Source organism: Eretmochelys imbricata, chromosome 22, assembly GCF_965152235.1.
Source record: "Eretmochelys imbricata isolate rEreImb1 chromosome 22, rEreImb1.hap1, whole genome shotgun sequence".
Classification (NCBI taxonomy): domain Eukaryota; kingdom Metazoa; phylum Chordata; order Testudines; family Cheloniidae; genus Eretmochelys; species Eretmochelys imbricata.
Genome location: NC_135593.1, coordinates 13,769,640 through 13,794,110, shown reverse-complemented (window position 1 = coordinate 13,794,110; position 24,471 = coordinate 13,769,640). Strand labels below are relative to the sequence as shown.

The 24,471-nt window shown below is 47.6% G+C and overlaps 1 protein-coding gene across 1 annotated transcript in view; it reads left to right on the top strand.

Moving 5' to 3' along the window:
- Positions 1-7,235: 7,235 nt before the first annotated feature.
- The window catches only part of POU2F3 (POU class 2 homeobox 3), a 60,470-nt gene continuing 43,234 nt past the window's right edge, over positions 7,236-24,471 (top strand). The window contains exons 1-3 of the mRNA XM_077839840.1: positions 7,236-7,263; positions 14,807-14,860; positions 15,649-15,717. Coding sequence (XP_077695966.1) covers positions 7,236-7,263; positions 14,807-14,860; positions 15,649-15,717 — 151 coding nt within the window. The remainder of the gene's footprint in view (positions 7,264-14,806; positions 14,861-15,648; positions 15,718-24,471) is intronic.

The window sequence follows — 24,471 nt, the reverse complement described above, 5'->3', positions numbered from 1 at the left end:
CTCTGGGGAGGAGACGGACTAGCTGGGGTGTCGGTGCCAGGACGGAGCCTCTTCAAGCGGGGAGCCATTTTAACTGTAGCCTCTCAACCACCAAAATGTGACCCTGGTGCTTTGTCTTAAAAACACACCAGCCACCGGAGGGGGTGGAGCTCCGACCCCTTCCCTGCCTCTTCGACCTTCCAGCGACACCAGAGCAGTATTGGCCACCAAAAGGGGCCAGATGGTTTGTGGGGTCACACCCCAGCAAGGGGTGGTCCGAGGCCCACAAATCCGGAGCCCTGCTGTGGTCAGTCCGAGTTTCACATTGGATGTTGCCTGGGGGAGGGAATCATACGTAGCAGGAGTTGCTGTAAACCCCACCTCAGCCCCTGAAAATTGAAGGGCTCTAAGTAGTCTCTGGTTTGGCTTGTTCTCATGACCCATCCCTGCCGGGGACTAGGGTCCTGCGTCCCACTCGCTTCCTATTAAGAAAGACACGTCCACACATTTCTGCCCACCCCTGCAAGACTGTGATTGTGATGGGGAGAGAAGATCCTAGGCTGGGTTTGCCCCCAGACTTTGCGGGGGGGGGACGGGACGTGGTGCTGATCTCTGGGGATGGAGAGACTCTTGGATTCTGTTCCCACCTCTGCTGCCGAAACCACTGTGTGAGCTTGGGGTGAGTCACGCCACGGCACTGCCTTTGTTCCCCTCGCTGTAAGAGTGGGGAGGATGATGAGACTGGCTCCTATGTAACGTATTCGAAGATCTTCAGCTGAAAGGCGCTCCCTGAGTTATTCTTACTGTATTCTGCCCTCCCTAGGGCTGGAGCATGAGGGGGAAATATTGATAGGGTTCGCACGCACTCTAGAGCAGCTGCAATTTTTAACCCTAACCCCTCCTGCTCCGCACCCTCCACCATGTGCCTTTTTGCCTAAAATCCAGGCGTTTCAGACCAAAAAAAAAAGCTATTTTGAGGGGTTTTTTTCTTTTTAATTTGCTCATAGAACTATTTTTATATCAATCTCTTAATGGGAATGGGGGGGGGGGTTAAAAAAATATTGCCACAAGAAGTAAAACCAACAAAAAAAAAAAAGAGAGAGAAAGAAACTTGAAAAGATTTTTAAAGCAAATTATTTATCATTTGTAAGATAGATAAATGGATTTTTTGATGCGTCTCTAGCATCAAAGTGTCTCCACAACCCACTCTCAGCCTCCTCCTGTTGTCTGGTTCCATTGGATTCAGGGCTGTTTCCTTATGGTGAAACTCCAGTGGTATCAGAGGTAGAATTAGAGCCAATTTCCATCCGTACAGTCAGCAGTCCCTTCCATGATTGCTGAATCCAGGCCAGGATTCAGGGAGACCTGGTATGATGACACTAGGCAGCTGTCTGGGTGCTAGAGAGGAACCCCAGGGTCTGCCTGGGTCCAGCAGCCTCAATAAAGAATCCTTTATATTCATTACAGCTGAGTCCAGTCTATTGTTGTTATGGCCAGTGTGGGGTGAAGGCTCTGGCTTAATAGGCCTTTCCCATCTCAAAGCACCACAATCCCATGACTGGTGCAGGGAGAAGTTTGGGCGGCTGCTTCCCTCTGGAGGAAGGCAGGCTAAGAACAATCCTTTATCTTCTCAGAGAGGCTGGGCAGTAGCTCAGCTGCCTGGAATCTGGGGCCTCAGGGCAAATCACTCTGTGTGTCTGCCCCATCCCTTGTCTTCCGCCACAGTCCATCTGAATGGCCAACCTTTCCCTCTTCCACCTTTGGGTTTCCATTCTCTGCTTCCTGAGGTCCTGCCCTTCATTCTACAGGGTCATCCGAGGATTGTCTCCCTCCATTCTGAAGGGAATTTAAGCCATGCACTTGGCTGGGGCTGCCAGTTCCTCACCTACCACGGGTGGGCCAGGAAACCTACATGGTTCTGCTGTTCTATCCCTCAGGGACACCGGGGGGATTTTCAGACATGGTGCAATAGAGTTAAATCCCACAGGGCGGCAGGAGCACTGGGACAGTCTCTGCCGTTATGTCCCCTCCTGGGGAGCCATGGGCACCACGCTCACATCAGTGGGCACCAGACCACTCTGCAGCACGGGGGTTGTCTCTCTAAGGTGTTCCTAGAACACCTATCACCAGGGTATCTAACCACACATTTCCCCAGGTGGGCATTGTGGCCCCTCTGCTGCCATCTCTTCCACCATCTTGCCCCTCACTGCTCTGAAGGGTCATGCCCCGTGGGGGGTGGGGGTGGGGGGGTGTGCTGCCTGGCCGTCACTGGATGATGGACTCACTCTCTGATCTTGCTGGAGAGAAATTCTCCCTCCTGTTGGAGATCCCTGTGCTGCTCAGTCTTTCCCTCTCCAGACCAGTGGCCCAGGCTTCGACTGATGATCCAGAGCTGCAAAGCACCCAGCCGTGCTACTGACTGAGTGTGTGAGGGATCAGTGGGCTGCACTTACGGGTGAGTGCTTCCCCCATAACTGTGTGAGATCACAGCTCCCTGGCCAAATACAGGGACACCCCATCCACTCTGCCAGGATCTGAAAGGCCTTTATCTGCCTGAGGCTGGCGTTCAGGCCCTCAGGCTGCTGTACCACAGTCAATGACCGTCTCAATTCCTGCAGCAAGGCACACAGCTGCTTTCACCACCCTCTGGTGGGCCTTAGTGCTGGGGCTTGGTAGGTAAGTGAAGAAGGAAACTGACTTTAAACCACTTTGGTTTCTACAATGTATTTGTCTGCCCTGTGTTCTGATCTGGAATCGATGGGGTTTCAGGAATCTATGCCGTCCCCTCTGTTAACAAAAGTTTGGGCTGTCCCCTGAGGCGGGCTATGTACCCAGAGACCATTAGATCTTCCAAAAGAGCTGCTTGGAAGTCTTCCTGCACTGCTATGCTCCAGGGGGTGGAAACCAGCAGAGGCCACATCCTCAGCTCTGGTAAATTAGCATAGCTCCCCTGAAATCTGTTCACCTCCCAGCTTGGGAAGCTGACTCGCTGGTTTACCTAAAGGCTTTTGCTGTCTCGTTTAGTTAGACAAGAGGAGCAAGGGGCTTGCAGTGTGGTTTTGGAAGTCTCCACAAGAGTGTGCTGCTGGCCTGAATTTCCCCAACACTTCTTTTGCTTTGTGCATTGAGAATTAGGAAAACATTTGTGCCGCTGAAGGAAGACTCTTTTTCAGCTGGGGAGAACGTTTCTGGTAATAAATTTCCCAGTTAAGAGAATTCAGTCAGTAAACCCCATGCACTAAAGACTTTTTTTCTCTTCACTTTCCAAATTAAAAAGATACTTACCAATCTTTGCAAGATCTCGTGCTACTTCCATAAGAATGGGAATAATACATCCAGTAGAGGAATAAATTTCATTTGGCACAAATATTTTCTTTACAAAGTACTGTACAGCCAACATTACTGAAAGGCAGCTGGCACACCGCACGCTGTGTAAGAACATTTTGGCTCAGAATAATAGGATAAATCCATGCTCTCAGGAAAAGCATCAGGATATCTTTAACGTTCATGCAAATCTGACCTGGGGGCTTGGGTTTAAGGTCCTGTGTGAAAGGCCATGCTCTGTAAACCAAGTGTTATCCCAGGGGGTTTATCCAAAGGAGGTATAGATGTTGGTGGGTGGAGAGAAAAAAGCACAAGTAATGATGAGTGTGGATAGGTCGTTCACAAAGCTCTTAATTTAATGCAAATGTAATTCACCCAGTGCTTTCCCCTGCCCTGTTTTACCCAAAATCGACACATGTTCTTTTAAAGAGTGTTTTTTATTAGGGTCACGAGCGGATAATATAAACTATTAAGCACATTACATGGCAAAGGTTAGGTTGCAATAGTTTAAACTAATCCAATCTCACTTTGAAATGGGAGTAGGTTAAAACCACTAGGGGCCTTTTAGTGTGGCAGGGTCCATACAATGTGCGGTAGATTCACACCTAGCTTGCCACAAACTAAATGTTCATGCAGACAAGTTCAAGAAGGTTCCAAACTTTCCAAAGTGGCCATTGCTCTCACTTGCTCCCGCTTGGGTAGGGAGTTGAGGGCCCAGCTTGCATCTTGACTTTCAGCAGTGCTACGCATCACAACTCCACCTGAAATTAATAAGAACTACTAGTGCTCAGCAGCTCTTAAAATCAGCATCTCAAGTTTGGGCCCTGGGAAACTGAGGCACCAAAAATCACTGGCTACTTCTGACAGTGTTGGCCATGGACTTTACTAAGGGTGAAACCAACTAGAAATCATTCTAACTGCCTGAATAAGGAAAAGGAATTATATCCACGCTCTTCTTCATAGAATCATATGGTTTTAAAGTCAGAGGGAACTATTATTACCATCTAGTCTGAGTATTTTTGTAATTATCCTGTAGAATTCTATAGCAGGGATATAATTTTTAATTTAATGGTGTGGAAAGGCTATGAAATACTATAGAAAAGCTATCCTTTTCTAGTAGAAAATGGAGTTTTTTCATAATGAAAAATGAAATTGGAGTAAGTCCAGCTAGAAGCATGTGGTGGTAACATTCGAGTTAGACTGTATTCTGGTGCTGCGTTCAGCCCCAGAGGTGGCTGCATGCATATGGAGTAAAGGATCGAGGAAGAGAGCGTCAGAACTGAGCCCACCCCTTAGGAGCTAATGGCTGGGTGTCCAGCAGCGGGGAGCTCCTGACAAAAACTCTTGGTATCAAGTGGGGGAAGGCTGCATGTGTAACCCATTGGTCAGCATGTGCGGTGTCCCCCTCTGTGCCCAATCCACACAGAATACAAGTCGGGAGCAACTCCCAGCTGTAGGGACTGGTGCTTTTAGTTCAGGAGGTCCCTGGTGTCGGCTGAGATGTGGGGGTGAGTCACATATGTTGTATTGGCGTCCCTGATAGCAATGGAGCAGCCTGATCTTGCCCTCTCTGATGTGGGCAAAGCTCCCATCCTAACTAATGGGAGCAGGAAGGGTTCCTCCCCTTTGAAATTGGCCCATGAGTACCTAAATATGGATTTAAGCCTCCCTTCAGCCCCCCCAGCTTTGAAAAGGTTCATAGAATTCTTCCATCCTCCCCCACCCTGACTTCCCCTCTGCTTTTCACCCTTCATCTCTCTGCCCTGTTTTTCTCTCTGTTGGCTGTTTCTCTCCTCCGCTAGGGATTCCCGCACCGTCCCATTCTTTCCCCGGTTTCTCCCAGCTGGAGAATCTGACTCAGGCTCTCAAACCCAGGGGGCTTGGCGGTTGGGCAAAATGATCCCGCCTATCCCCAGAAGAAACCTGTATTTCCAGGGAGCAGGAAGTGTGGAGTGGGAAAGCAGAGTGCTCCAGAATGTGGTCTAGGAGAGAGAAATGAATGTGTGATAGCTTGCACCTGGCAGCTCCTGAGAGCTCGTAAACACTTTTCAGGATGGATTCCCGGTATGAGGCCTGGTCAGATCTGAGCTCAGACATTCAGCTACAAAAAAGAGTGAGAGCACTTAGATCAGAAGACCTAGGTTAGGGAGTGGTGCCAGCGTGGGTGGAAAGGAGAGGAGACCACAGACAATTCTGGGAGCAAATATCACTCTGAGGGCGCTCTACACTCCAGAGTGAGATCGACATATGGCACTTTTTGTCAGCCTAACTGTAAGGGTCTATGCTAAAATGTCGCTCCCGCCAATGTCACTCGCTCTTTACACCGACTTAAGAACGCCACCTCCGCGAGAGGCATGGCACTTAGGTCAATGTGGTTAGGTCGACGCAGCGTCCGTGTAGACACTGCGTTGCTTACATCAACTCTTGCTGCCTTTTAGAAACCATCCCACGATGCCCCGCGCTGGCAGTTAAATCGGTGCAAGCTCTCCTGGTGAGGACATGCGCCGCCGACACAAGGAGCGTAGTGTGGACGTGTAAAACCGATTCAGTGATGGCGGTGGCTGTACATTGACATGACTTAATTTTGTAGTATAGGCTTGCCCGGAAGTGGAGTTCAGGGTGGCTTCATGGCGGGACTCCCAGCTCCCTGAAATCCCAAATTTGAGAGCTGAGCGGGTGACCCTCTAAGCCTGCTGTGGTCCTTTAACAGACACTGAGGGGAGTGTGTGAAATCTCGATGAGTGTTGTGGGCCCACCCAGGTTGCCGAGTGATTGTGTTCTGTGTGGGCTGGCACCCATCAGGGTCCTGATTCTGCTCTGTGATCCAACTTAAATGCGGAGTGACTCCGCTTGAGTCAATGGTGTCACATCAGCGGGGATCTGGTGTCGGCAAGAGAAGGATCTGGGCCTTGTGAGGTCACCCAACTAATGTGGTTCTATCTTTCCGCTCTCCTGGTGTAAGTACCTCCGTGGATGGGGAGGCGGGGGCAGGAAGAAGGGTATTGGCCTCATAGAGAGGCAGCAAGGCCTACTGGACAGAGCACAGGTCTGGCAGACAGGAATTCCTAAGTTCTGACCATGACTCCACCTCAGCTCTTTGGGAAAGTCACCTCGTCTCTCTGTGTCCCCCTTTCGCCATTGTACAGATGGGTATCATGCAGGTTCACGCGTTAATTACCCTGGTTCTGCAGGGTTAATTTAATTACCCTGGTCGGGCAATCGGGTCCGCCTGGGAGGACCCCATGCTCACACGGATCCCCATGGGGTACAGGACTGCAGCCCCCTGGATCCAATGGAGTGGGGACCAACGTCTGTTCAGGGCTTAGAAGATCAAAAACCTTATCTAAGGGCTGAGCAGCAGTATAGGCAGAATGCTGGCTCTCGGGCCTTTGATGGCTTCCAGCCAGCAAGCCCAGGCAGGTGTCCTGGCCTTTCTTGTCTGCACTGAGGTATGCGGGAGCCCACCTCATTTCCTACGGGGATCTAGGGCTCTCTGATGGCGAAGTCTCAGCAAAGCCCCTTCTTTTGCAGGCTTGGCAGTGGAAGGGAGGCAGGTGCTCCGAGATGTGGACGCGGCGCTGAGCACATAGAGACGGCTGCCTCCTTTTCCCGAGCACCCCACTCCCTGTTTAGTGCTGCAGGGGTTCAACAGTTCCAGAGTTACTAATATGCAAATCCTGGCGTTTTGCATGGGCTGCATGCCAGGACCTCGGAGCAGCAGCATGCTGCCAAGCAGGAGGGCGGGGGGGCGTGGCCACAAAGGCACAGCATGCTCACCTGGCTCAGTGTGTCGCCGGGCAATGCAGGTGTAGGTGCTTTGGAGCTGACTTGAGCCCGGCTTCAGAGGTGGGGGCAAACTGGCAGCCCCACAGGCCAGTGTGGGGCTGGCTGCAGGAGGCTGGGCGCGCTGTGGATTCTGTCCCACCAGCAGGATGGTGAATCTGGATTCTGTGCACACGGGTAAGAGGGAGGGAGGGAGGATGGTCTCTGGGGTAACCCAGCAGGAAGCAGAGGTTTCAGAATCAGGTTGGGGGTGGCCTGGGATTCCACTGAATCAGGTCCCCTGCCATGTTGAGGCAGGTGGTGGTGCTGAGGATAGGCATGCCATGAGTTAGCAGCTCCGAGGGGTTATAGGTGCGGCGGCCGTTGAAGGATGCGGGGGTCAGGTTTGGTTGCTGAGAGCTGGAGAGAGAAAAGGGGGCAGAGACGACAGAAGGAATGGGGGGGACTGGGGGAGAGGGAGGTGTTTGGGTGGATGGGGCTGGGGCAAATGATGACGGGAGTTATTGAGGGGAAAGGAAACTAGCAGGGACTGTCAGACAAAAGCCTGACTGGCTGAGGTGGGCGTGCTGGGGCTCACGTGCATGTCTCCACTGCAGAGCTCCTCTCCAGCTAGCCTAGCGTCAGAGAGGGTGGCTGCTCTGAGGGGTTGTCTACACTTGAAACGCTACAGCAGTGCTGCCCTCGCACCTCAGTGTGAAGACACCCACTAGGGCAGGGGTTCTCAAACTGGGGGTCGGGACCTCTCAGGGGGTCACAAAGTTATTACATGGGGGGGGTCGCGAGCTGTCAGCCTCCACCCCAAACCCCGCTTTGCCTCCAGCATTTATAATGGTGCTAAATATACGTGGTTAATTTATCAGGGGCGGGGGGCTGCGCTCAGAGGCTTGCTTTGTGAAAGGGGTCACCAGCACAAAAGTTTGAGAACCCGTGACCTATGGGGACAGGAGGGATTCTTCCACTGCTGTTGCTAGCACTGTCTGGGCCGTGCGGTGGGTCACTCAGGAGCGTGCGTTTTTCAGACACAGCCGGCTTGGCCTAACTTCTGAGTGTAGACCTGGGACATAACCCTCCAGCCGCACAGCATGGCTGTGTTAGCAGCTGAGGCATTGTGCTCACTTTAGCTGCAGCCTGTCCCCCACCGACAGGCCAGCCAGCTCACATTAGAAGCGCCACTGTATTCGAGTTTAGGGGGTTTTGTGTGTGGACAGGACTCGAGTTAGGGGCAACGCTCAAGTTAAATCTACAGGGAAGACAAGCCCCTAGAGGCAGGACGTATGCCTGCTGGAGTACACGCAGGCATAAGTCCGTGTCGACGTGTGTGCTGGTGTATATTATCTGGGGATGCACTTCTTTGCTGGTGTGGAGAGTTGCGTGCATCCGGGCATAGGCTAGTGTCCGCATCCGAGCGTAGGCATCTTTGGGTCAGTCCATTGTGCAGCTATCAGCATGGGGCACTTCAGTGTGTGTATCTCTGTGGGTGTAAACACACACACACACATCCCTCCACCCCCCCCACCCCACTGGTGACAGGAGATTGCTAAGCCCACTGCTGTGCACTGTGACACTGCTGTGAGAGTACCTGGGCTGGGGGTGTCATTTTAAACACAGGGGTTTATGAGAGCAGGAGGGAAACCGAGTTCAGTGAACTGGCTCTGCCCAGGGAGGGACAGAAGTCCTGGTAGAAGGGGGAGCAGCTCCATCAAAGTCATTTGATTTTCACCCAGGCTGGATTGGGCCTGATACGTTTGATCAGGGCAGGCTTCTCCCTCTCTAAACCCTCTCATGCTTTTGGGGTAAGGCTGAGCGCCCTGCCCAGTCCTCGGGGCCAGATGTTTACAAGGTAGCCATGGATTTTTGGGATCCCACGATGGGCCCGATTTTCAAAATGTTGTCAGTGGGAGCAGACAGTGCTCAGTGGCGCCTTTGAAAATCAGGCCCAAGGTGTTCACATGCACACAAAAGTGAAGGCCCTCAAAAATCTGTGGCTTGTCTACACACACACACATATACACGCCTTCTCCGTGCTATGATTAAAAACAATTTTTCTGTACATTGTGAACATTCCACGGACCCTGTCCCAGAACTGCAATGAAATGTTGCATGCACCAGTCAGGGTTCCCAGCCTTCAGAGGGTGGCAGGAGACCCCCCCCCGCTCATTTCTCTCATCACAGAGAGCGGGGCGGATTTGGCTGCAGACAATAGAAGGTGGATTCTTTATTGAGGTGGCTGGCCACAGACCTGACCCTGTGGTTCTCTCAGGCTCCCAGACAACTATCTGAAATCTGAGTGGCTTCGTGTTACCTCACCGGAGTTCCCTAAGTCCTGGGAGTGGACGGGACTGCTGACTCCAGCTCATCACTCTCTGCTTTTGAATCAGGAATGCCATGGTGTCGTGGATGCTGCTGGTTGCTCAGACAGCCCCCGCTTGACCAAAAACCTTGATGGAGGAAGTTAAAAGCAAACTGCCCCAAAGCCCATTTAAGTCACTAAAAAGACTCCCATTCATTTCAATGTACTTTGAACCAGTCTCTGAGATTTCACCTCCCAAGAACTAAAGTTTGAGGTTCTTTTTTTCTCCAGAGCAATGGATGAAGATTCAGGGACCTGAAATAAAGCAGGGACCCGTTGTCCTTACACGCTGCACTGGCCCTTGAGCTATTTGAATGTTGCAATTAAAACACCCAAATCCAGTCTCATATGTCAGCAATAAGTGAGGGAGGAAATGGATTTTTTTCCAAATAACAAGAGCATTGACATTCAGGCTAAATATACTGGGCCAGAACCTCAGCTGGTGTAAATCAGCAAAACTTATTGACTTCACTGTTTTATACCTGTTGAGGATCTGACCCACAATCTGCGGGTGATCTAAAGATCTTTAAAAAGTATTGTTTTGATTTTAAAATCAAATCCCCAGCCACTCTCATTTAACCCAAGTAGTTAGGTTTTTGTAAGACTTTAAAAAAAAAATCTATGATCTATAGAAATGTCTCAATGGCTTGTTAAATTCCAATGAAAACTGTTTGTTTTTGTCCGGATGGAAACCTTCCCTCTTATGGTTTGCAGCCTAAACTCTGCAAACTGTCGGGCAGGAAAGACAGCTGGTGAAAAGTGGTTACATACAGAAGTAAAACTGACTAATAGAGCTGGGCAGGGAACTGGTTTCCCATCTCTCAACCATTTTTTTTAGATTTTGAAAAAATTTCCTCTCCAGAATCTGGACAAAAAAGCTGAAATCTCAAAAATATCCAGATATTGAGAAATGTTTTGGTTTCGGTTACCTGAAACGTGGATGTCAAAACGTTTTGGTTTGATTTTGACCATTTAAAAAATAATTAAAACTATTAGCTTAAATTTCAAAATGCAAAGAACCCTAAGCCTGGATTTTTTTCCATTTAGAATGCTTTGACAACTTCAAAGCTCTTTGGGGGGGAAAAAAAATTGTAATTGAAAAATTCATCAGACATGAGCCTTTCCACCAAAACGTTTTGTCAGACAATTCCCAACCAGCTCCACTGATTTGGCTAGTTTCGTTGTTCAACCAAATTCCCTGCTGGCGTAACTGCCTTGAAATCAGTAGACTTCCACCAACTGAGAAATGTCTTTGCCGTTTATGATAGGAAGGGTGTTCAATGTTTTTAAATATTTTTTGCCATCTGCAGCCAATGTTTTCTCTGTGGGCGGGGGTGGAGTATGTACTAAAGGCAGGGTTCTAAAGCCACATGTAGGCACCTCAATAAATAAGGTTGGGCCAATCCTCAGTGGTACTGAACCTTTGCAAGTCCCATTGACTTTAGGGCAAGTTGTGGGTGCTCAGCACCTGCCATGCTCCCCAAGGGCACCAGAGTTGTAAGGCCCCTCACTGCTACTTGCCTCTAACATGAAGCAGTCTTATCTTTGCCCACTGTAGCTCAGGTGCACACCATCCCATGAGTGCTCGGAGCACTCCCTGCAGCGGCCAGCCCCTGTCACTGGCCACTCACAGAAATTACCAGGTAAGCTGTGCTGAAGGAGCACTGTGACTGGCACAGCTCGGGATCAGGTCCTTTCTAATGTCTCAGCACTGGCCTATATTTACAGTGAAACAATCGTAAATGTATTACTAAAAGTTAAGATTTAAGAGTTCGAGTGAGTAAGGATTATAAGTGGAAATAGAAATAGTTGCACAGGCAAAATGCAATCCTAGGTCTACGCTTATGACTGATTCCCTTTCCTGTATAACAAAGTAGATTTTTCTCCCAAGGAGCCATTCTTCGACCGAGCTGCTAGTTTTCAGTCAACACCAGGATCCAAGCATTCATGGATGCTTGATTCATGAACATCCCAGGCCCGTCGAGAGGTTTCCCCAATGCCTGAATCCCAAAACGTGTTACTTGTCGCCCAGTTCTAGCCCACTGAACCTTTGAAGTGCACCATCAGATAAGACACTTCTCCCCCTTGCCTGTCTGTTCCTGTTAGTTACACGTCTTGTTGGTCTTTATTAGCATGCAGTTCAAACTGCAATTGGCAGGCCTGTTGTGAAGTAGTACAATGCTTCATTTACGTGTCAGTGAGCTAGATGGACAAAGTCTTGGTCTGAGACCGAACCTGTCTCTGCTGGAGACACCTACCTCGATGCAGACTCTCTGGATATATTTTTCAGTACCTACACTCAACTCCTTGAATAGAAGCCGTACGCCCATCACGTAATTGATATTAATGACCAGCATAAGCTTCGCTTTCATTTAAGGTCTTACCTAACACTCTTTACGGATAAATACTCTGACAGCCATGGGTTAAGTACAGTGAGTTTGTCAGGCCTGATAGGAGTTCGTTTTATAGCCCAGTGAACCTGTTGGCATTGAGTGGTTCAGAGGATCACAACATCTTTGAAAATCAGCCTGCTATCATTTAGGTGCCTAAATATGGGAGTAGGAGCCTACCTTTAGCTCCTCGGTTTGAAAATATTGCCCTGATATATGATCAGATTTGGGAAAACGTTTGGCTTGTTTGTTTGTACGGATTTTAATTTGCAGGGGGTGGGGGTGGGAGGTATAAGGTGTTTTTTATTTGCTTTTTGTGTTGACAATGGATGGAATTTTCAAAGGCGTCTGTGTGAATTAGAGAGGCAAGGCAGGTAAGGCAAAATATCTTTTATTGGACCAACTTCTGTTGGTGAGGTGCCTGTGTGAATTCGGTGCTTATGTGCATTGGGAAATTCCGTAGGCTCCATTTGAAAATGTCAGCCAATATAACTTTTTGCTTAATAGTGCCTCTTTAAGCCAAAGGCCAGATCTACCCTTGGTAAAATGAGCTGACAGGTTTTGGGGTTTTTTTTAAAATGACATTGTGATACCAAAGAGACAAGATGGATGAGGTAATACCAGTCCAATAAAAGCTATTTCCTCACCCATCTTGTGTGTCTAATATTCTGGGACCAACACGGCTGCAACGATGCTGCTTATCATTATAGAAGTAAAACTGGACTCAGTCATACCGGCAAAAAGGAGTGTTTGCTAATATAGCTTATTTTATTTGTAGAACTGATATAAACTATAACGGCAAAAGCACTATGCAGAGAAGTTGCCTCTCCACAAAGAGGATTTGCTGGGAGACCTATATCTAGTCAGCAAACCTTTTCTCATGTGGAGTATACCACAGTGACTGCCTTTAACTCAGGACATCCCAGCAGGCAAGGGCTTTAAAACAGATCCACATCGTTATTTTCCCCATTTATTTTGATTGCCCTGCTTATTCTGTGTGAAATGTCCTAGCTAGCAAAGCTGTAGTGGAAACACGAAACTGTAGGAAGATTATGAATTTAAATTGGCTTCCAGTCTAGCCGCAGACTTTATCTAGAGGAATTGATTATTTGCTGCAAGTTTATTGATGTGTCTGTTTTATCATGCAGGCTAAATGTCGCATGTTTATTGGGAGGGCTCTTAAGATGTAAATAAACAGGTGTTTCCTTTAGCACAGAGCAGCCTGGCATCTCCTTAGCCATCGACACATGGGTTTTTTTCTCACCAGCTTTAAGGGAATCCTCCAAGGATGTCAGCAGCAGCATCATTTCCAAAAAGCAGGAGCCAGCTTCCCGCAAAAATTATGAGATTGTCTTAAAAATCATAAGATTAAAGAAAAAAATTTGGGGGGGAGGGGTTTATTTGCTTTTTGCTATTTGAGCCTGGGAGGGGGGAGGGGGGTCACTTTTTCTGCTTCTCAACCACAAGGGCTAGAAATGTACTTACTTGAGTCTCGGAAAACTACCTGACTCCAGGAGCTGGGACTTCAACAGAAGCAGCAAATATCACAAAGCTGGCAAGAAAACCATGAGAGTTGCAGCCCTGCAGCTGGGACCAACCATCTCCACCCAAAAAATTACAACAGAGGGCCTGAATCCTCTCTCCCGCTGGTGTAAATAAGGAGTAACTCTCCTAAAACCAACGGAGTTATATTGCTGCAAACAAAATCCGAATCAACAGTCCAGATGAGTGGTTTTCAATCCATGGTCCACGGACCCCTGGGGTCCACAGACTGTCTAAGAGCTCCAAAGGAGTCCACAGCTCCATTCAAAACTTTTTAGGTGTCCGCAAAAAGGTTGAACACCACTGTCCTGGATATTCAAGAAATACTAGGCATTTTGGGGTTTTTTTAACTGTTTTTTAAATGGCGTTTTTATCCAAATGGAAATTTCCATGTTGGTTTTGTATTAATGGGGGTGGGGGTGGAGATTGTTGAAAAAACCATTTTTTGCTTGTTTGTTTTTAGTTTTGGGAGCTTTTTTATTTTTGTTTTGTTGAAACCCCAAAAACTTTTGAAAAAAAATTTTTTTTTTTTGACAAAACAAAAATCTGTTTTTGTTTTTTTGTCAGTAGGTTTCATGGGAATAAAAATCACTTCTCAATCAGCTGTCACCTCAGTCTCAGCCTGGGACTCTGGGCAGGACGGCAGTACAATTGGTTATATTCTTATTATTGTCTAAAGACCCCCAACCAAAATCCAGGCCCCAGTGGAGTTTTGGTAAGAAAGAAACCCTTTCCACCAACTTTTTAATTTTTATTCCGGTAGAAAACAGCTTAAAAAGTGGGGGTGTTACTTTTCTGCTCCACCAAAATGAAACCTAATTTTCCATTTTGAAACCTTTTGTTGGCCATGAAAAATGTTGACCACAATAAAAAAAAAAAAAAAAAACAAACTTTAATTTGGTCAAAAAAAGGCATTTTCTATTGAAAAACGAAAAGCTTCATTGGAATATTGCCAAGCAACATTAGCGTTAGTAACGATGGGGACTGGATATGAAAACAGTATTAATTTCTTCTCTCTCCTTGCTGCATGAAAATAATTGGTTTATGCTTTTAAAAAAGTTTGCCTGATTCAGGCAATGTCTCTTTAAGGGGAAGGTTTCCACCTGCTTCTTTTATCCAGGCCAAACTACTTGAGTGCACACATGTAGCTTGCACATGGTATTATTATGACCTCATGCAAATCAGCCTATCTCCTCAATGGGGATTGGCTGCTGGAAGCCTATGCAAATTAATCAGTTCATCTTTTTTTTTTATTTGTCCAACTAGGTTGGAAAGAGTTAAAATTCTCCTGGATGTGGGGGGGGGGGGTCCATGTGAATTTGACTATTGTATTCTTCCTTCTTCGATTGATTCTGTGCTTCGGCTCTTTAATAAGGAGAGGACCTAAACGGCAAGTTTGGGCAAAGTTGACTATTTCTCCCCCTTCCCTTTCTTTCAGCTGTCCCTGAAGAAGGTTCTGACCCCAGGCGTGGTGGCAGCTGTCACTTTAAGGGTAAATGTTTGATTTATTGACATAAAAAGGGCTCCGGCAGAAACGCTGGAGTTAGGTGGCAGATTGCTCCGATTGTCTTTGGGACGTCACTATGCCATGAAGTGGTATGCTCTGTGTTTTTGGACATTAAAGAACAAGCATGGGGCTGGGGAGGATGTGGGGGGAGCCGTGATCAAGATGAGGGCGAGATGGAGAGAGGCAAATTGAATTGGGGAGGTAACTGGCAGGAGCGAGAGAGACTCGCCTCTAAAGTATTCCCTCTCCTGCTCCATCTCCTCATCACTGTGCGAGCCTCTGTTAGGGCCCATCTTTACTGTATGTTTTGTACAGCACCGGACACGTTGTTGCTAAACAAACGATGGGAGAGGGGGAAAGTTGTGGAAAGAAGTCAGGAGAGTCAGTGATTGAGCCCCAAACTGAGGAGCAATGGTAGAGCCCTTTCTCCCTGGTTAACGCAGTCAAGAAACCAGTGTAATAAACTCTGGGGAAAGGCCAATAAGGAAAGGAGAGCTTGCACCCCGATTGCCACTCTGATGCTGGAAACGTACGACACAAAAGGTGAGAAGCCCAGTGGTATATTGAGGAGGGGGAAAGGAATGAGGGACATGCGGAGAGCAACAGGAGGGAAAAGGTGTCCTCAGAGCTGATGAATATTCTATGCTGAGGAAGCAAGAATTTGAAAGTCTGATGGCTTATTGTAATTACACATTGATTTGCGTTGTTCAGTGGAAGCCACATGTGCCTGTTGCCTGGGTCTGTTATTAAAATCAGTTGTGCCTTCTTTTCAGCACTCAGGATGAGTGGCGATGTGGCAGACTCCACAGAAGCGCAGAATGAACACGACCAAGTGGAACCAGGTAAGAGACTATCCCAGGACGTGGGGTGCTCGAAGGGGGAGGCGTGCACTGTTGGACGTTGCATTCTGTGCTTTGCGTCCGACTCCTCAAACCAGCTTGTGTGTTGGTCAAGAATCCACACTGGGGTAAAGCTGAGCTCACACCCAGATGGGAATGAAAGATCTTTTCTTAATAGCTGTTAACCAGTTCAAAGCTCAGTAATGTTCAACATGATTAAGCACCAAAAGAGACGGGCGGTCAAAGGTTTAATAATGTTAATATAATCTTGAAGTACCCAACCTTGCACAGATAGCTCTTTATTGCATTTCAGGGCCTGTTCAGGAGTCTTTACTCAGACAAAACTCCCAGGGTCACATTCCTCCTTGGTGTATATGTCACTGGAATCAGTAAAGTTACAACAGGGATTAATCGGCAGTCATTTTACTTCAGTGCTTTGACTTAGGGACAAAGATTCCAAAGAGGTCCGGGTCAGAGTTAAAAGTGGCTGGCACTCACAACTTGGGCCAGGTTTTCAAAAAGGCTTCGCTTCCACAAAATGTTTACCAAAATTTCAAAACGTTCTCAGAACCCAGCAGCATCTGTTGTGATGTAGCCAGATACTCCAAAGATCTTGGTACAACATTACCTATCCAATGTGCAGAGCTCTTTTGCAGCTGAAGTCAGTAAAGAATCCCTGTCTGCATTACAACCAATACAGAGTTTTTAAATGCGAACAAGAAAATAATCCTAAATGCATTTTAATAGGACGTGAACTAGCCCTTTATTCAGATATTAGAATTTAGAAGTGGAAAAATTCTGTTGGGTTATCTAGGAACGCCTCCTTTAGTTAGTGCAAATTTCTGTATAGACGGGCTGGGTTAGAATCTTCACTCCACGGAAGTCAATGTCAAAAGTCCCATTTCAGGATTTCACCCCAGATTTTCAGAAGAACTCAGGGCTAGATTTTTAAGTGTTCTGTGCTCACAATGTGGGCCAGATATTCAAAACAGCCCTGAACCCAATGTGCCGCCAGTCTGGCCTGTTGTTATGGTGCCTACACGGATGTTGAACTCTTGTGAAATTCTGGCCCTATATTTCCTGGAAGATAGCAACAATCTCTTTTTAATTGTTTCAAGCCCGGGGATCTTTAGCTCATTACATGAGTCAAGCTCTCTTTCTAGTATCAGTTCTTTACATGGTGATTGGGCTTGATTTTGATCTGTTGCACTTGGTTAATTGCAGAGTAATTTCTGCTGAAGTCAGTGGAGTGCCATTGGTATAAAACTTGTATAGCTGAGATCAGAATTGGGCTTACTCGATAAAATACGTTCATTTTAAATTAGCTTAGTAACTAGGTGTCTTTAAACCTGAAAATAGATCCTCCTTGTAGTGATGAGTTGGAAGTGAAAGTGCGCAGGTAAAGCACCTTTATTTAAAAACATGAATGAATAATCGGAGATGAATGAATATTGCTTTGAGGGCCTTGAAGCCATGCAGAGAAATACAAATCTGTAAAGATCTTCCATTCAGTGGTGGAGGAAATGCTTCTGTTCCATCAGAAGAATGAATTGGTTGGTAATTTTTCAGAGACTCTCTTAATGCAACCTCTGTAGCTGCCTGATATGTTCAGGATCTTCAGAAGTGAACAGACTAGGGGGAGACTGTGACAACATGGGAGCAGATACTGCAGTGAAATTCTAGCTTCTCAGTGTTGCCCCCAGGACCTTTGCCCAGCTACAACAAACCACCAAGCCTGGATCCTGTGAATTGCTAAGAGCTCTTGGCTCCCCTTTCCCCCCAAGACCACAATGGAATGTAAGGGTGCTCAGCGCAGGATCGGGCTTTCAGGCTGAGTTTTGTGTGTCCGATCTCTCCGCTGATGCCAATGGATCTAAGCCAATTGTAGGAATCTGGCCCTATATTTTATTTTTTAAAACCTGTTTTTAGCTCTTATTCTGTGAATTAATAAATAACCAGACAGTTTACTGAACTTCCTCAAAAAAGTTCATTTTATTTTCACTGATTCACGCTGCCAGGGGAAGACTATTGCAATTCATAATAGTAACCTATTTTGCTTATGAGCTCCAAATGGAGAAATCCTCCTTGAAAGGCTTGTTAATTGAGGGCTGGTTTTCTTCCATTTTTAAAGGATCTAGTAAGTTGGAACAAACCAAACAGCCCCCCAGGAATCTTGCCTCCTCACAGGAAGAGTTACCAAGCTACAAATATTGTAACTATAAAGAATGGAAAATTACTAGGGCCAGATTTACAAACACCTAGAGATGCAGATAGGTACCTACTGGGAATTGCATTTATTTTCATTGACTTTTAATGGGAGTTCGGCATCTGGTATTTTCTAAAGTGCCAAAGCAGGTTAGGCACGTATCTGCCTCTTCAAGCACCCAAATACCTCGGTCGATCTGGCTCTAGTTCTAAAAAACACAGCTAAAGGCTCTGATGGGAATTGTCAACAAAATCATAACTCATGACTTTTCCCTGTGTTACCAGAATTGGCTGAAATATGATGACCTATTTTCGCAGAGGGGGGAAAAAAGTATTAACTGAGGAATTTGTTTTCATTTCGAAGTGTTCCAAATGGACCCATTTTTCGATTTTCTTTTTCAAAATTTCCTCCATATTTTCTATTCCCCGCCCCCAAAAAACAAGTTAGTGAAATGTTTCCTTTACCAAAAACCCCTCCAAAAACTGGTGCTAACTATTTAGCTATAAAAACCCTTTGTGTTTTTATTTTGTAAAAAGGCATGACATTTTTGACGCAAGAGGAACCATTCTGACAATGTCGACAGTTTGGGATGAGAAATTGTTTTTAAAAAAGGCCTTTCCTGCCTCCTCCGCCCCAACAACAACAAAAAAGTCTTACAAAATTTCAACCAGCTCAGTGTTACCCCCAGCCACTTGGGTGCGTCTTCAGCTCCCCTTAGTGCTAACGGGAGGTGAGTGTGCTCAGCATCTGACAGCAGTGGGTTTTTAATTGCAGTGTAGACCTGCCCTCAGTGCACAAGCTCAACGAAAGGTAGTACACGCATGTCTCCTTGAGCTGTAAATTATACCTCTAGCTGCAGTGTAAGTGTACTTACCTGAGTCACTCAAGAAGTCTGTGATGGAGCCAAGAGTTATGCCTGGGTCTCCCAAGACCTAGGCTAGCGCCTAGGACCATCCTCCAATGCTTACTTCCAGGAGGAATCCCTCTGACTCCTATGGAGCGCCCTATGCTAACGAGGGCTGTGCTACATGGTCAACTCACCGGGCCTGGGACTGCCTCTTTCTGCGTGTTTGTATGGCACCTAGTATAATGGAGCCCCGTTCTCCTTTGGGGCCTCTAATGGAGTAAGTGTGTGCAGCTGGGCTGGGGACTTCCCTTGTCTTTTTCTGTAAGGCACCGCTCTGCGCTGTGGGGCTGCCGAAATGCTAAATCATCATCATCCTGAAATGAGTGGGGGGGATAGATAGCTGCAAATGAAAATATGGGGGTAGGGACAGACCCCTCTGGTGTGCTGGATCTGTTGGTCTGGGCTGAGAGATAGTGTGTGTTTTCTCTGGGAGAAAGAAGGCAGCCTGAGGGAGTGGAGCTTCTGAGGGAGTGGAGCGTCTTTCTCTCTCGTCGCCTCCTTTACCTGCCTGTCCCTTGGTGCATCTCTGAGCCCAGGTCCTACAGGGGAAATTGACACAGGCCATGCCAGCAAATATTGGGTTGACTTCAGAGGGAGTGGAGGGGGGTCAGCACCAATCAGCGTCGCCCCTGCTCTCCAAGCCAGCAAGCAGAGGGCTGCGCCGTCCTGTGGTTGTCTAAACCACCAGTATATGGTGAAATGAAATGACTAGATGAGCTTCTCCTCCATTTGTTCATGTCAGGCCTTTGCTGTGCACTCTCTGCTCTGATCAGAACCGCAGGTCGCACCAAGCAGAGCTGCTGCTTTGATTTTACTAAAAGAAAAGGAGGACTTGTGGCACCTTAGAGACTAACCAATTTATTTGAGCATGAGCTTTCGTGAGCTACAGTATCCGATGCATCCGATGAAATGAGCTGTAGCTCACGAAAGCTTATGCTCAAATAAATTGGTTAGTCTCTAAGGTGCCACAAGTACTCCTTTTCTCTTTGCGAATACAGACTAACACGGCTGCTACTCTGAAACCTTTGATTTCACTGGAGCTCAGTCGGGATTGTGGGGTGGGGGAAGCCAAGGTTTAAACAAAAGTGCATCAGGGAAACACTTCAAACACAGCTGTCAGCAGCTGAATGGCTGCAGGCACTGGGAACATCTTCCATCCCCACCCCGCTCCACCTGGCAAGTGGGGAGCTGCACAGCCGCGCAGGAGACCAGGGCGAGCACAGCGCGTGGGCATCCTAGAACAAGGAAGACACAGCTCTCTGCAGCCCAGCTTTGTCTGTTTGTGCTGCCAGTCGGGTGCACCCCGCAGGGCCCTCCTGGACAGCCCATGGCTCACAGGATGGCGCTGTGCCACTGTGCTGATGCTGGGTTCCCGGGGGGGGGGGGCAAGCAAAGATCTGGCCAAGCTCCCATCAAAGGCAAATCAATTGCAAGTGCCCGATACCTCGGATAATCCCTGAGGAGCCTGTTTCCCTGGATTTGGGAACCAATCTTCTCCCTCTTGAATCCTATCCTGGCCTCATACCAACATCCTCCCACTGCCCAGGTCCTCCTCTGTGCCCATCTGCAGAAGATGTGAGTTGTCACAGCCCCAGCTAGGGAGCTTCAGCTCAGGTGGTCTCCAGGCTGTTGGCCAGGGTGGCTATCACCCAAGCTTTACTGGCAGGAGACTTGAGAGACTGGAGGCAGTTTCTGAGATGGGAGGCAATCTCTGCCACCAAAGTCACTGCACCAGGCAAAACTTCACAAGCCAAAAGCTCTCCCCTTCTCTACTGTCCACACTCAACTGCTTTTGGAAGTCCTAAGTGCATTAATCTCTATCCATTTTGCTGGGTGCTTAGGGTCTTGCAAAGAGGGCAGGGGAGCTTGGTTCAATCCCCAGCTCTGCCACAAATTCCCTTGGGAAAGGCACATGATCTCAGTGCCTCAGTTTTCCCATCTGTAAAATGGGACAATAAACTGTTTTCCCTCCTTTTGTCTAGTTAGATTGTAAACTCTCTGGGGCAGGGATTGTGTCTCCCTGTGGCAACGCCTATTTTGCCGTTGGAGGTGGAATTTCCTGCTCAGGAAGACGTACAAAGGCTAGCTTTGATCAAGCTAGTGTGCTAAAAATAGCAGTGTATCCCCTGCTAGCTGCCCACGTACAATCCTGTCCCCTGGTCCTGGGTACATACTCAGGCAGCTGTCTTGCCAGCCATGGCTACGCTGCTATTTTTACCTGGCTGGCTCAATCAAAGGTAGAGAAAGTACATCTATGCAGACGCAGTGCAGACGTCCCCTGAATACCTGTGTGGCACCTAGAGTAATGGGCCACTAATCGCTGTTGGGGGCCAAAGGTGCTGCTGTTCATAATAAGGGTCAATTTAAAGCTAATTGGCTCAAGACTCAATGGGGTAGGGAGTCTTTCACCTCTAGGTCAGTGGTTCAAATGCAGGCCAAGGGAACAAGTCCTCTCATACTGCTACTCCGCCGTGGCAGTACGACGACTCATGAAGTGAGTTGGTGGGTTCTCAGTCCACCATGTAGTGCAAAGGGGCTCACATCCCACCATCCCGTGCAACTCCCTTCAGCACCCCAATGAGTTCTCCTGCCTCTCCCACTCTGAACAGCTGGGGGATCAGCCCCAGGGCGGGGCCCAGATAGAGAAAGACAGCCACAGCCAGCCATGAAACAGCTGGTTGCTATGGTGCTGGTGTCTGCTCGGGATTTGCATACGGCTGCTGATTTGCATTGCGCAGCTGGGTCTAAGGCAGGAGAAATTTCCATATGCCCAGCTCAGAGGCAGTTGGGGTGTGGGGAGAGGCATAGGAGGGGGGTTATTTGAAATTCAAATGAAGGTGATTAGGGGGTTTTACATCCTCAGGAGGGAGAGGACAAAAGCGGGGGATGGGGGACAAAGGCTGATTTTATTCTAATCTGCTCAAATAAACTGGTTAGTCTCTAAGGTGCCACAAGTACTCCTTTTCTTTTTGCGAATACAGACTAACACGGCTGTTACTCTGAAACCTATTCTAATCAGGACGTTCTCAGAGGGGGGCGAGCGCGCCCTCTGCTCTCGGAAGAGCAGGGATCTTTTGGAAGGGCGGGCCTGCTTGCCTCTTCTTCCGGACCCCTCTCCCCACACCTGCAAACTGAAACGCTGCCCATGGGAACAAGTCTGCTTGGAGGGCGGGGGGGGTTCCTTCTGGAACCCGCCTGTGTCCCTCCACATCCACCTGCCTCCTCCCCTCGTGTAGAAATTGTGGGTCTATCTGGCAGGTGAGGGATGTGGAGACAAATGTTCTCCAAGGCGTTTGTCTACACAGGAGAGGTACATGGGTTTAACTTAAACCAGTTTTTAACCTAAATGGGTTCACCTCCACCAAAACAGGCCACTCTCAGCACTGGGAAAAGCTGGGGGGAGAGGGGGTGTTTGCACCAGTTACATCAATCGATTGGAATTCGCACCTGTAGCATCTCTCCCATGGAGACCAGCCAGACTCCAGCATTGGCCATTAGATCGTTTGTTAATTGACACCTGAAGCCCTGCCCGGCTTCCTCAAGAATCCTATGGATTCCCCCCAGAAATATTGCTTAAATCTAACCTTGAAGAGGGGGCGATTCCAACCAGGGATGTGGTGATGTAAGTGCAGCATGGCCCCCCTGTAGTAGGTTTCAGAGTAGCAGCCGTGTTAGTCTGTATTCGCAAAAAGAAAAGGAGGACTTGTGGCACCTTAGAGACTAACCAATTTATTTGAGCATGAGCTTTCGTGAGCTACAGCTCACTTCATCGGATGCATACCGTGGAAACTGCAGAAGACATTATATACACAGAGACCGAAACATGGTTGCCTTTTGCACGGAGATGGCAAAGGCAGGGGTTGAAAGGGGGCTGTTAAGTGGCAACTTATGCCTCCCTGCTTTTCCTGACATGTTTGCTCTAGCCCTGCCCCCCATCTTAAATTAGAGCATCTTAGCCACTGTTCTAACTTACACCACCGGGGTGTGATCTCTAAGGGATCATATGCCAGCTGTAAATTGTATAGCCCAGGCAAACTCCATCCAGCATGCCGCCATGATGTGTGTGGGACAGTTGGTGTAAGAGCGAACGATACCACTTGATTCCAGCTGATTTCTCCCCTACACTGAGGATGCTCTCTGCTGGCCATTTAGGCCCGGATTCAGCCATTTAGGAGCACCTGAGTGGTGCACAGCAGTAGTACAGGAGGAGAGGAGCTGGGCTATTAATTGAAGTAACTGGAGGTAAGGTGATTTACACCAACTGAGGATCTGTCCCTTTATGTTTAGCAATGGACTAGTAAAACTGGACCATCTTTTTGCTCTGTGATTGTACAGCACCTTGCATGAGGGGCTCCTGGTCCAGGACCAGGGTCCTAGGCATTGCCACAATACACCTAATAAATAACCATAAAATAATGTAACATCCCTGATTGACATTGTTATCACTGATATAGCTGTACTGTATGACATCCGTTTCCAACCATTAGTACGGTTACTTATTTGCATTCTGCTATCATCCAGAGACATCAAGACCTCAGCCCCATTGTGCCAGGCTCTGTACAAAGGCATAGTAATAGGTCACCTCTTCCCCAGTGAGCTTACAACGTATGTTCAAGGGATGGTTGGGTCAAATTTGGCCCCATATGTTGATTATAAATAAATGAACTTTTACAAAAATGGAATATGTATAGAAGTGTTTCCATGCATTTTTGTTTGTTTAAACAAGCCATTCCCTTGTGTGTATGCAATTCAAACATAGCCCCTTTGTTCTCATGCATGAGAACAGGAAAGGGAAAATGACTAGCAGCAGGCAGTGACCCGGGAGACTGTTGTCTCAGCACTTCGTTGTCTTGACTTAGAGCTGTGCTCTAGGGGAGGCAATGTGGCTTCATGTATAGCATAATGGGCTGAAGTGCAGCAGATCTGGGTCTGTCCCAGCTCTGCCACTGGATTGTTGGCTGAATTTGGGCAAATCCGGTCACCACCTGGTGCCTCAGTATCCCTATCTGTAAAATAGGGATAATGCTGCTGACCTCCTCCACTGTAAAGTGCTTTGAGATCTACAGATGAACATGCGTATGGCAGCTAGGTGATGGTATTGGCTCAGCCACAAGTTGATGGTCTGGATGCAGGAATCACCAGGTAAAATCTCCTGCCTATTCAGGCATTCAGATTAGATGATGGTCGCTTCCGGCCTTAAACTCTATGAATGGTCCAAGCTGAGTGAGATGCAAAAGCAAACAATGTAACTACCCAATTCTTTTCATTTTGATCATTAAATTCATTTGTACCGTTCTATTTGTTCAATTACTTTTAACTGGATCCTTAATATAAGAGTCCATTTCAATGCAGCTAAGAGGTTTTGCTCCTTTAGAATGCCATTTGTAACTCTAATGACTGCTGCTGGGGGCTTTTCCTTCCCCACTGCTGAGTGAGCATTGAATATCATGTGATAGTCAACATGATGGAGCTGATGGGAGCAACAATCATGACACTAGACAATCAATGTGAGCAAGCCAATTTCCTAACAATTTGTTTCCAATTTATAAATCATCCCACTGCAATAATTTTCTTCCCACTGCCCCCTGTGTGATGCTGCCACGCCATTTTACTGGATAAATAATTGCAGCTAGCATACTTACTG